Source organism: Podarcis melisellensis (assembly GCF_964234715.1).
Source record: "Podarcis melisellensis genome assembly, chromosome: 1".
Lineage (NCBI taxonomy): Eukaryota > Metazoa > Chordata > Lepidosauria > Squamata > Lacertidae > Podarcis > Podarcis melisellensis.
The window spans coordinates 43,496,646-43,509,077 of record NC_138528.1 but is presented as its reverse complement, the minus strand read 5'-3'; the positions used below and the strand labels follow the sequence as shown (position 1 = coordinate 43,509,077).

Sequence of the window (12,432 nt, the reverse complement as noted above, 5' to 3'; positions counted from 1 at the left end):
AAGACGTTGGCACAGAGCAGAAAGTGTAAAAACCCTCCTTTAAATAAAATCACCCTTAGGAAATCTTACTTTTAGCTCTCTTTGCCAAAAGGCACATGGGATTCCTCACCTTTTGTCTCCTGCTACCATTGGCTTTATTTAGTAGTTTCCTATTCCTCACTCTCTCCTCTTTAACACCGTCCTCCAGTCTGCCTTTTCTTTCTAATGCACATGTATTAGGACAGCCTCTGAAAACACTGATGAATTTCAAAGCCACGTAGTCACCCAGAGCTTTTGATGATACCCCCATATTCTGTGGTCTTGCATTCAACAAGCAAAACTATCCTGACCCACTGGAAAGTTTAGATCAATGGACATTTGAATCCTGAAATAAAAGCTTCCCCCAGTTTAGACAGTGGACCCTAAGCTCAGTGGAAGTACAATTGCTTTGTAAGCAGAAGCTGCCAAGTTTCATCCCGGGTATATCCAGTTAAATCTGCTGACACTGACTAGATGAGGTGAGGTGAACCCTTGGTCTACCAGAAGTTGCTGAACTACAGCTCCTGTCAATTTCACCAAGCATGGCCAATGACTGGACTGATACAAGGTTGTTTCCTATGTTGCCGATTTTTGCCATCCTCTTCAGGATTCGGTATCCAGCGTGGAGAGCCTGCATCAAAAACACATGCAGTTTGAAAAGGCCCTGGAAACCCAGCTGGAGAAGATTGACATGATGGCCTCATGTGCCCAGCAACTGAGGGACAGCCAACATTATGACTCCGAGAACATCATGAACAAGTGTCAAGCAGTTCTCAGGAGGTAGCACCTAACCTTTTCTTTCCGTGGTGTCTGTAAAATCTCTCCTAGCAAGAGTAGAGAATCTCAGGTTCAGAGGAACCACTGTGGCCCTCCAGCCTTCTCTCTCTGGCCCCGGACTGCACTCACCAGCCCCTTTGAGTGCTTCTGCTCAGTGGGAGTGTGGCCTTGAATTGTGCTGGTGCTTCTTGCCTACCAGGATGGATGATGGAAAGATGTGTGTGTTGGGGTATGTTCTGACTTTTGAGTGGAAAGTGTGTTACATCTGTTGCTCTGCTCATGTTTGCCTCTAGTGCCCCCTGCTATTTGCACGTGTCCCCGGAAGGTTCCCCATGGGGGAATATGGCTGTCTGTCTGAAAAAGGCTGTACCCCCTCCCCAAACAGAGACGCATCTTTTAAACGATTTCTTGATTACTTACCACTCATCCTATGGTATTCCAGTTCTTCAGAAGCTCTTTCAGATAAAAGTGCACTTACTCAGCTACCAGTGCCCCACTTTGGGAAATGTACATAATATTTACAGATGTTCATAGCACTAGGAATGTCTGGGAATATGTGCTTCAGATGTGCTCATTTTTGGATGCTACTCTGTTAGTGACCTTCCTGCCTCCTTGCCAGCCCTGCTCAGTTCTGTGGTTCTTCGATTCTAGTGAGATTATCTGTCCCAAAAGTTAAGCATATATTTTGAACTCGTTTTGGAAGTAGATTGTGAGAAAGTTCAGTTAACCACCTGTGCCATCTTATCACCAGCAATGTTTCTTCTTCTTCTTAGAAAGGAGAGGCTTCTGGAAGTTGCTTTAGCTCGCAGACGTCTGCTGGAGCAGTCGTGGCTACTACAAAAATTTCTACGGGATTCCTTTGAGGTATAATCTGTTTTATTTGCTGAGACTAACTTAAGCCATGATGTGAGAGCCAATTAGCATTGTTTGATATGAAGTAATGTGTGTGGATGCTGGGAGAATGGAAATGGAGCAAGTCATGCAACACCTTGGAGTGAGAATGGCACCTCATGGGCTCTGCAAACATGAACTGGATTTAAAGCCTTTCTGCAGGTGTCAGTGATACTCTGTGAAGTGTAGATAACAAGTGAGATAATTCACCCCTTATGGAAACATACAAATGCATTGCATACAAATGATGCCAGAATCAATCCCTTGCATCTCCAGAGGGTTTGATCCAGGAGAGACCACTGTCTGAAACTCCAGAGAGCCAGTACCAGAATGAATGTCTGAATGGAGATCTGTCCATGATAGTAGGGGCCTTGTTACTATGTGGACAGAGCCCTTTCTCTGACAGTTGTATGTGTGGGAGCTCCTTCCAGGCATTCAGTGTATATGGAGACAGAGAGGGCTGGAGCCTGCCTTCAACCATTTCCACACATTAATTAGTTACAATACCTGTAGGAAAACAGATAGAGGAACAGTTCTGAAAGAACTCTGGGGGATCTCTTAACTGTATGTCATCCTGGGTACTAATGCTGGAGTGTGACCTACATTTTCTTTGTGAGTCTCCTTTTCCTAAGGGTGCTTCCAGGCAACTTGTTATTGAGCAGTCATTCTGATTGGTTTGCAAGGAAGCCAGATGACGTTGTGTCCAAAGCCAGTGTCATCCCACATCTTCCACTCTACTGCATTCTCCCATCTGCTGTGCAACCTGCTGTGACTGAGCCCCACCCAGTAAATACCGTCAGCCTGGAAGTGCCAAAGTGGAAAGCATGATGGAGGAAGAAAAGACACTGTCAGCCTTGTTTGCTTGTTTCACATCCTTGTTGTTTCTCCCCAAAGGTGGCTGCCTGGATGAATGAAAAAAACGGCATTGCTCTGGATGAGAGCTGGAGAGACCCAAGCAACCTTCAAGCCAAATTGCAAAAGCAGCAGACTTTCCAGGCAGAGATTGTGGCCAACAGAAGCCACCTAGATAGTATCAAAGCTGTAAGTGTGAAGAGGGGCTGCCAGAGAAGTCTGGTTCACCAAAGGAATGCTTGGCGATCAGAAATAAAATCACTTGAGCTTAATTATGAGTCCCAAGGAAGATGAGATTGCTTGAAACTGTTGATACTTAAGGATGTAGTTCAGAAAGATGTTGCCCAATTCAGAAAGATGAGCCAATAAGAGAAATGACTTTGATTTTCTTTATTTGCAGGAAGGAGAGAAAATGATCCAGGAGGGTCATTGTGCCTCTGATGCCATCCAGTCCAGGCTGCAGGAAATAGATGAGCTTTGGGATGAGTTGCTGCAAAACTGCCATGAAAAGAGAAGGAAGATGCAGGATGCCTACAAGGTGAAGCAAAACACTGGGAGGGAAGTGACAATAGAGGAAGGGTGGTGTAGCTGTGGACTTCCAGGTATTCCTGGACTACAACTCCCAACATCTCTGACCCTTGGCCATGTTGACAAGGCTGATGGGAGGTGCAGTTCAGTGCCACCTAGAGGACCACACATTCCTCACCTTTGCTTGGTTGACAGGTTGCCAATTTAAAAGTCAAGGTTAGCCAGAGGAAGGATTTGCCACCAGCAATAATCTGAACATATATCACATTATGAGTCATAAGGAAGATAGGGTCGCTTGAAGGTGCTGATATTGAAGAATTGGGTCCAGAAAGGTGTTCTCAAGTTCAGAAGGATGAGCCAACAGAAGACAGCTTTGATTTTCTTTATTTGCCAGGAGGAGAGACGAAAGAATTACTTAACAAATGTGTGGTGTCTATGCTTGCACTCGTAAAAGGGCTCTGACCAATCCTCGTTTGGTCTCTTCCCCCTGCGCTTCTAAATGTCTGTTTACATCTGGGTTCTTTTCTCTGGATTCAGGCCTTACGTTTCCTACGCACTGTGGATGATGTGGAGAAATGGCTGGAAGATCTAGAAAGCGAGATGAAAGCCCCAGAAGGCAGCAATAATTTACTGGTTCTGAATGATCTCCTAAAGAAGCAGGAGGAATTGGAAGAAAGCTTTGTCAGCTACAGAGACCAGGTGCAAGGCCTTATCAATGCAGTGCAAGAATTTCGACAAGAGAAGCATTTTCTGGCAGATGAGATAGAAGAGAGGGTTGATCACGTGGTGCACAGGTGCTTGAATAGTTTTTCATTTTTCCTTTCCTTCTCTCTGTGTTCTTTCTCCTTTCTATTGTCATTTTTTTTTGTTGTCACCCTCCGCTTTCCATCTCTTTATTATTATTGCAATCCTCGTCTTGGCACTTAAGTTTATTATCCCATAATCTTCCTTGTACGTCTCAGACCTTCTGGCAACTCCTGCAGCCAAGTTGGTGCCAAACATATTGCTCAGCTTTCATTTGGACCACATCAGCAAAGCTGGGGTAGTCTTGTCACCTGGGCAGTCCAGGACCTCCATACACACTGCCCAGGCTTGTCCCCCAGGGAGATCACTTCAGTGCTGCTAGCACAGTGGCTTGACTTCACCCCTGGAGGCACACTCCATTGTCTCTTGAGATAGACGGATACCAACAACCTTCCTTAACACTGAAGTTGAGGCTTCATTTTGACTCTCCAGGTACAAAAGCCTTAGGGAGCCACTCCAAGAGAGGCGGGGGGTTTTGGAGGCTAGCAGACTTCAGTACCAATTCACCCAGGATGTCAGTGAGGAGTTGACCTGGATTCATGAGAAACTTTCCCTGGCATCCTCCAGAGACTACGGCCAATCCCTTACAACTGTTCAGAGCTTACAAGAGAAGCACCAGGTAAGGTTCTATAGTAAGGGCAAGGAATATTGGAAATAGAGAGAATGGAGTTTGTCTGTCACTGTTCCTTAACCGTATCTTTTTGCTAAAGTATCACTGCCAAGCATGTTTGCCGCCTCCCGCCCCCCTGTGCTTCAGCAAGGTGCATTTGTTATGAACACTTCTATTTCACTTTAAAAGAGACAAGAAACGAATAGCTCCTTCTTATGGAGGGAGCGCCTTTGACAAAATTCTTCTACTTCATTCTTTGAGCACTTTGGAATCTCTTTAGGAGTGTTGGTGGATGCATGGTTTTGACCTTACCTTATGTAAAAGAGGAAACGTCTTCGTTTTCAAAATATGCTTTATTTTGTTGTACCTATCAGAATTTAGAAAATGAGATTAGCAGCCACAACGCCTTAACTAAAGCGGTGATCAGCACTGGGCAGAAGCTGGTGAAGGGAGGACACATTGCCTCACGGGATATTATGGAACAGGTGAAAGAGCTGGAAGTTTCCCTGGACAACCTGAAGGGTGAGGCTCAGGAGAGAAGAAAGAGGCTCATGCAGTCTTACGAAGCTCAGCATTTCCTCACTGAGGTAAGATAGGACTGGGATCCCATGTTCAGGTTTGATACCATTTAAAGGATTGAATGTTTTCTGATAGCTTGGTCGATAAATTATTAGAGCTTGAAGCATAATTAAAACATGGAAGCCATAACCTTACTAGATTTTACTGTTCTGCCTGTTCTAATAATTTGTATTTTATTTTATTGTTGGTTGGTTGCTTGAAACAGGGTAAGTTGATATGAAATTCTTGTAAGGAAATGCCCCCGTTTGCCATTTCCCTGACTTAAATCAACTCCATGTTTCTATTAGTCATTGGATGGATGGGATATCTGTCCTTTTTCCTCCTCCACAGGTTTCAAACAAGCAATTTAAATCGGGGCTGTGGCCTGGGATGAGAGTGGATGTAACCTCCCATTTCCCAGTAGCAGATTTAATTCAAATCCATCGTTTTCATAGTTGCTTTATATTGCTTTTCAATGTTTTTATGTTGCTGTACACCGTCCTGATGTTTTTTGAGAGGGCAGTACAGTGGTACCTTGGTTTATGAATTTAATCTGTTCCGGAAGTCTGCTCTTAAACTAAGGTTACCAGATTTTTTTTTCAATGAATCCGGGGACACTTACTGTTCGCTACGTACATGTGAATGCTGAGAAAGCTGTAAATCCAGGAACTACCTTTTCTTAAACCGAAACCATTCTTAAACTAAGGCACACTTTCCCTAATGAGGCCTCCCGCCGCCAGTGCCCTTTCCCCCTTCAGATTTTGTTCTTAGACTGAGGTAAAGTTCATAAACCGGGACACTACTTCCGGTTTCGCGGAGTTCGTAAACCGAATCGTTCGTAAACAGGACTGTTCTTAAACGGAGGTACCACTGTATATAAATTCTTTTATCAGTCAATCAATCAATCAATCAATCAATCAGCCTATTGACACTCCACGGCCTTTCATGAAAGTAAAAAAAATTGGGAGAGCCAGTCATGGATCTCTCATTTCAGAGAACAGAGATTTCTAACAGAATTCTCAGCACCCTAACCAGACTATAATCCCAAGGATTCTTTGGAGAACGCCATGATTATTTATGTGGAATAAATCTAATATAATTTAGTATTTATCAGATACCCCTCTGCCTCTTCAGGCTATAGCCTTGACATGAAACTAGGCATGCCTAAATGTGTCATTAGAAACTGCATCAGGGTTTTAAAAATGCTTTAATAGGCCACGGGTGAGATTTTTATCAGGACTTTAGTGCACAGGGAGAAGTAGTTTAAACTTTTCCTCCCCAGCTGCAGTCACAATGAAAATTGTCCATGTTCTACAAATGGCACTAATGGGAGCCTTTTTCCTAAAGCTGATAAAAGGGCTGTGGGGGGGGTGTGGATTTTTGCCAGTGGTGCAGCAGGGGAGCAAACAGTTAAATCCTATTTCCCAAGGTGCTATGATTCTGCTGAAAATTGCCCCATGTCTGGAATTATTAGTAAAGAAGCAAGTAACACAGGGCTCGTCCACAGCTAGTTCCTTGCCCTAGAAAGCATGGGTCCAAGAGGTTTTCTGCTAGTCCTGTGCTTTAAATGCATGGGTTTTCCATTTGCCCTGCTGCTTTCCCTGAGAAAACTGCTCTTTACCACTGAATTGGAGCAAACGTCTTTCCATGGAAAAACCTTTTGACCTTTGCTGCGATTCAGCAGTAAAGAACAGTTTTCCCGTGGGAAAGTGACGGAACAAGCGGAGGTGTGCACAAGCCCATAGTTTCTAACGATGCATTTAATGCCACATCTCATTTAGCCCTTAGTGACTTATGTCACTGTTAAATATAGATTTGTTTCGGTGGGTTGTAGGCCAGGGCCTGTTTCTCATTCAAGTTTGATCACCATTGCATTTCTTTTAAGCTTTTGGAAGTGGAATCCTGGGTGGCAGAGAGAGGACTACTCCTGGAAACCCCCGATTATGGGAGGAATGAAGAATCGACTCAGGCACTGCTCCGAAAAGTGGAGGCTGCCAAGCTGGACCTGGAAGGATTCAAGCCCAGAATGGAGAAGCTGAGGGAAACAGGAATGCGCCTCTCAACAAGCGACAACCCAGAGAGGTAGGCAAGTCGAACTGGTTACCGATCTTCTTCAGACATGACTTCAGAGAGTTAACACACACGTAAATGCATACCGACTACGTGAATGACGTGTAAGGCTGTCTCTCTTTGCAAATTGCAAAACTATAGAAGCGGGCTAGTAACTCATTAGGCTGAGCCGGCTCTTTGTTCTGGGTGGTAGATCTCAAATGAGCCATGGAGTTCTCCCTCCCACAACAGATACGCACATTTGTTTGCATGTGCTGGTCAGCTGTTCCTATTTAACTGAATGGAAGCCGATGTGTGGAGAGCATTTCTGTGCATAAATCAGACTGCACACACAAGCAGCTTTGAATCACAGCACATGAATCTTTTTATACTGGTTTTATGACTATTATTATAGTGCCTGTGTTCCCTGTATTCCTTTTGAAAGACCCATAACTTAATTGTTTTTTCTCTCCCCCCCCCTCTATAAAACGCAGCAATTATGAGCCACACTGCATCAGACAATTGTTCTATCTCAGTTGTCTTAAAATGCACAGACAATGGCTTTTAATGTAAATAAATAAATAAATAAATAAATAAATAAATTTATGATGTATGACCATCTTTTGTAGATTATTAATTCATGCAATACAGTTCATGCTGTCTCTCCTGTATCACTGCTCTCCAAACAGTCCTTTGGGGACTTTTTATTCTTCAATAAGTTGTTTTTTTCAAGATCCTATGTAGATGATCATACTCCAGCAACCTTTTAAGGGAGGTTGGGGCACATCCCTCATATCAGATTGCCAGAACTCACCAATAAATTTATTTTTATTTGCAAAATACTCTTTTTGACCTGTGTTGAATGAGTTAGATGGCCCATTTTCCATGAGCAGGATGCCATCACAGAAACAGAAAATGGGGCTTTTTTACATAGATATGCACTGGTCTTTCAGCATGCATAAAATACAAAGGATTTCAACCAAAATGAATGCACCTGCACTCATTCTGCAAATCAATAATCTGCCTGGGAGCTGGGCATTTATGCTACTGATACAGACAATGCATGTTTCACTTTGATGTATTAATAAGCTTCAGATCAAGACTGATACTTTCACTAGTAGCGACAGGGGCTGTGCTGGTGAAAGGTGCAGGATACAGTAATTGTGACATGAATCAGTACAGTTTTTCCCCCCTCTAAGGCTGTTAACTTTTCCCCCCTAACAGCTCCACTATCCTCCCCAAGCTCCAGGGTGTTCTCGAAGAGTATCTCTCTCTCCTGCAGAGAGCAGAGAGCCAAATAAAAGCTCTGCAGGAACAATATCAACTGCATCAGTTTGAGAGGGAGACGCAGTTGGTGGATGCCTGGCTTTCGAAAAAGCAGAGCACAGCTGAATCAGATAACTACGGTCAGGATTTGGAGGATGTTGAGGTAAAACAGATTTTATCTCTTGCCAAGCAGGAAGACCTTGGTCATTTTATAGCTGCAGACATCACTGTGTCATTGAAATACATTTTAGAGATTGACATAGCTCCATAGAGAGCTCTGGATGGCATATGCTGGTCACTCTCAAAAACTGCCCTAGCCATGTCTTTTCAGAAGTAAGTCCTATTGACTGCAGTGGGACTTGCTCCTTGGTAAGTGGGGTTAGGCTTGCAGCCTGTGAGTAGTAACATTTAACATTTATGAAAAGTAATGGAATAGCCAAGCTTTCTGCTGTCATCAAACTCTTATGTAGGTGCCAAAAAGAAATCCCCCCTTCCCTCCATGCAGCTGGACCAGAAACATTTGTTTAATAAATAATAATAATAATAATAAAGTTTTATTTATATCCCGCCCTCCCTAGCCAAAGCCAGGCTCAGAGTGGCTAACAGCAATAAAAGTAAAAGAGTTTACATAAAATCACAATCGATTGAAATGCATTCTAAAACCAATTCATTCTAAAATCAATTCAAAATCAAATTAATGGCAACCATTGGGCTAGAGTTCTGTGAGGATTACCAAAGGAGGGGGGGTCAGACTGTGCCTTGGCCAAAGGCCTGGTGGAACAGCTCTGTCTTGCAGGCCCTGTGGAAAGATGTCAAGTCCCGCAGGGCCCTAGTCTCTTGTGACAGAGCGTTCCACCAGATCGGGGCCACGGCCGAAAAAGCCCTGGCTCTGATTGAGGCCAGACTAACCTCCCTGTAGCCCGGGATCTCCAGGATGTTTTTATTTGAAGACCGTAAGGTCCTCTGTGGGACATACCAGGAGAGGTGGTCCTGTAGGTTTAAAGTTTGTTTGCTTGTTCTTAAAACAAGTGACTTTCCAAACTCCAGTTTACCACTTCTTCGATATTATACCAATAGTATTGTGCTTTTGTAGGTATTAGAGCTTCTGAAAAAGCTAGAGATGTAATTTATCTCCCCATCCTACAGATTCTGGAGAAAAAGTTTGAAGATTTTATAAAGGAAGTAAGATCTCTAGGACGTGCCAAGGTTCTTCTGATAAATGACTTAGCATCTCAGCTCAAAGGAGCGTGTCACAGTCAAACAAGTGATATCCAGAAAAAGACTCAACAGGTCAATGACACATGGGAGAGATTGCAGCAGGCCATCCAGATAAGGGCGGAGGTGAGGTCCTAAACTTTCTGGTGTCTTAACTGATTCATTGCTGTTAATGAAGTGCATTCATACTCTATGAGCCTATTGAGACACACAATTTGTTGTGATAAGTTAATCATCATAATCCAGTACTCAGAGCTTTTTGTGACAGTACTTACCAATATGGAGTACTGTCACCTCTTTTTTTTTCCTGTCCATGTCAGCCATTTTGTGCTGGCACCAATGAGTACCAGGACCTCATTTTTTATTCAGAAGCTCAAAAAAGAAAAGCACTGCCAGAAGCAGCTTAGTCATGCTGGCCACCTGAGCTGTACGCCGGCTCCCTTGGCCCATAAAGCAAGATGAGCGCCGCAACCCCAGAGTCGTCACGACTGGACCTAATGGTCAGGGGTCCCTTTACCTTTACCTAATATCTAGAGTGACATTTAAGATTGTACCATGCATAGCATTCTAGCTGCACAAGTCAGTTTTCCTGTTTTCATGTCTGCTGCAATACTGTGACTGTAAGGTTGGCATTGCTAACACATGTTTCCCTTCATCAGAATCTCAGAGCTGCTCATGAGGTTCACCAATATGATCGTGATGTGGATGACCTAAAGGGTTGGATGCAGGAGAAAGAGGCGGTTGTGGATAGAGATGATTATGGCTATGACCTGCCAGGTGTGCAGACCCTCCTCAGCCAACATGAGGGACTTGAGGTAAGTGGAATGGACCACCTTGAAAAAACTACCTCAAGGATAGTCAATATGGTGGCCTCCAGATGTTGTTGGAGTCCCATCAGCTCTCTCACATCCCAGCCAGTGTGGCCAGTGATCAGGCATGATGGGACAACATCTGGAGAGCACCACATTGGCTACCCCTGAGCTGCATGATGAATGAAATCGAAAGATCCTGCATTTTCCTTTGCAGAGGTTCCAGCTCTTGTACTCTTGTTGTTCGTTCCCTTCCAGAAACAAGTCCTTATTTCACTTTTACAGAAAACACTTCACTACTATGGATGGTCAAAAGCAGTTTATATTTGGTCCATGTCAGTTTTCTTTGTTGGTTCATAAGTTTGTTCTGTCCCATTTCTGCATTATTCAGTGGGGGGTGGTTGTTAAACTGCATGAAGATTTGGACTTTGTGTGCACGTTTTAGCTTGAAGTACACATTTTTGTGTGCAATCTGGCTTTTCAAAAATAAATAAAAAATCATTTTAACCCCACTCCTAAAGTTGTTTTTAATGACTAGCTGGGATGGAAACTATTTGGATAGCCTAATGGAATGGGCTGTTAGGAGACACCGAAGGGAAGGCCACAGGCAGATGGTCTCACCACAGAGGTGATTGAATAGCCTCACTTCCCTTCTCTCCTCTTAATCAACGACCTGATACTCTGTAGCTTTTTTGGGCTGAGAGCTGTTTTTCAAAATTTGAAGAAGTAGAAAAAAGCAAAAAAAGAACTGCTCTCTGATCTGTACATTAGTCTGAGAACTGCAAATCAGGCTAGTTTGTTTCAAAATGTGGACTGAACAAAATCCTTGAGCACATTAACTACATGTTCAGGCTGGTCTCTGAGCTTACGGGCCACCTAAATTTAGAGTTTCTGGCCCACATCTGCCTAGAATTCATGCAATTCCCGTTAAGCCAAGTTAATTGGGGCGATATTTGTGAGACAAATTTGCACATTTCCACCAACTTTTTTTTATTTTTAGAGTTCAGAACTTCTCCAGGTTCACTCCACTTTGTAAAGAATTCATATGCAGTTATGAAATGAATAAATAAGAGAAACAATATCCTGCAGGCTTCAGTTAACTTCCCTTGCTGTGTTCCAGAGGGAATTAGCCATCATTGCAAAAGAGCTGGAAAGGATCAGGGGCGAGGCCTGGCGTCTTGGCCGCCTATACCCTCAGCCCAGGAGCAACATGATGAAAAGACTAGCAGAGGCAGATGAGTGCTGGGAGCTACTGGACAAGAAGTGTCTGGAGAGAAAGCAGAAGCTACAGCAGGCAGAACATGTTCAGATCTACTTCAACGACTGCAGAGAACTAATGTACGTACAAGCTGAACAAATACACAGTATGAAGATCCTCGGATGTGTTAAAGCAATAAAGGTGGAACATCGGCACTGTAAAATCAGTTTATGTCAATGGGACCAATATGCGATTGTAACAGAGCAGTTTGTGTGTGTACTTAATCTAAAATATACATGCTATTTTTCCAGCAACAAAATAGAGCTGATGGGAAGGCCTGGGGGGGTGGAAAAATGGGGGGAACAGGTTTTTCAGGGTTTTTCCAAAGCTGTTTTTTTCCAAGGGGAAATGGGGTGGGTGGAATATTCAAACTATATTGAATTGTTTGGGGGTTCTTTTTCAAAAAAAATTAAACGGCTTTGGGGGGGACAGAAAAAGGTGGGGCTGGAAACCCCCCCCCCATTTTTCTGGGGTTTTTTCAGACCTTCCCATATCGAATCGTTAGAAACAACATAGATAACCATTTCAACAATTAAAAATGTAATCCATCAGAAAAACAAAGACAAACATGTAAGGTCCCTGCAGCCTGGAGGCAGGCAAATGCTGTCCCCATCTTTAAAAAAAAGGGGGGGAGACCCAGGTAACTACCAGCCAGTCAGCTTGACACTGATACCAGGAAAGGTGCTAGAACATTTTAGCACCATTCCGAGCTGCCATAATTGTTGAGAATTGTTTGGATGCACTTTAAGTACAATGGAAATCTATTGTGTGTGCACTAATGTGAATGAAAACACTTC

The 12,432-nt window shown here is 43.5% G+C and overlaps 1 protein-coding gene across 2 annotated transcripts in view; it reads left to right on the top strand.

Moving 5' to 3' along the window:
• The window catches only part of SPTBN5 (spectrin beta, non-erythrocytic 5), a 101,086-nt gene that overhangs the window by 75,322 nt on the left and 13,332 nt on the right, over positions 1 to 12,432 (top strand). For both annotated transcript variants that reach the window (XM_081889483.1, XM_081889484.1), the window contains exons 47-58: positions 626 to 798; positions 1,569 to 1,659; positions 2,581 to 2,727; positions 2,939 to 3,076; positions 3,604 to 3,860; positions 4,303 to 4,489; positions 4,855 to 5,067; positions 6,924 to 7,120; positions 8,312 to 8,516; positions 9,500 to 9,694; positions 10,228 to 10,383; positions 11,498 to 11,715. In XM_081889483.1, coding sequence (XP_081745609.1) covers positions 626 to 798; positions 1,569 to 1,659; positions 2,581 to 2,727; positions 2,939 to 3,076; positions 3,604 to 3,860; positions 4,303 to 4,489; positions 4,855 to 5,067; positions 6,924 to 7,120; positions 8,312 to 8,516; positions 9,500 to 9,694; positions 10,228 to 10,383; positions 11,498 to 11,715 — 2,177 coding nt within the window. The remainder of the gene's footprint in view (positions 1 to 625; positions 799 to 1,568; positions 1,660 to 2,580; positions 2,728 to 2,938; positions 3,077 to 3,603; positions 3,861 to 4,302; positions 4,490 to 4,854; positions 5,068 to 6,923; positions 7,121 to 8,311; positions 8,517 to 9,499; positions 9,695 to 10,227; positions 10,384 to 11,497; positions 11,716 to 12,432) is intronic.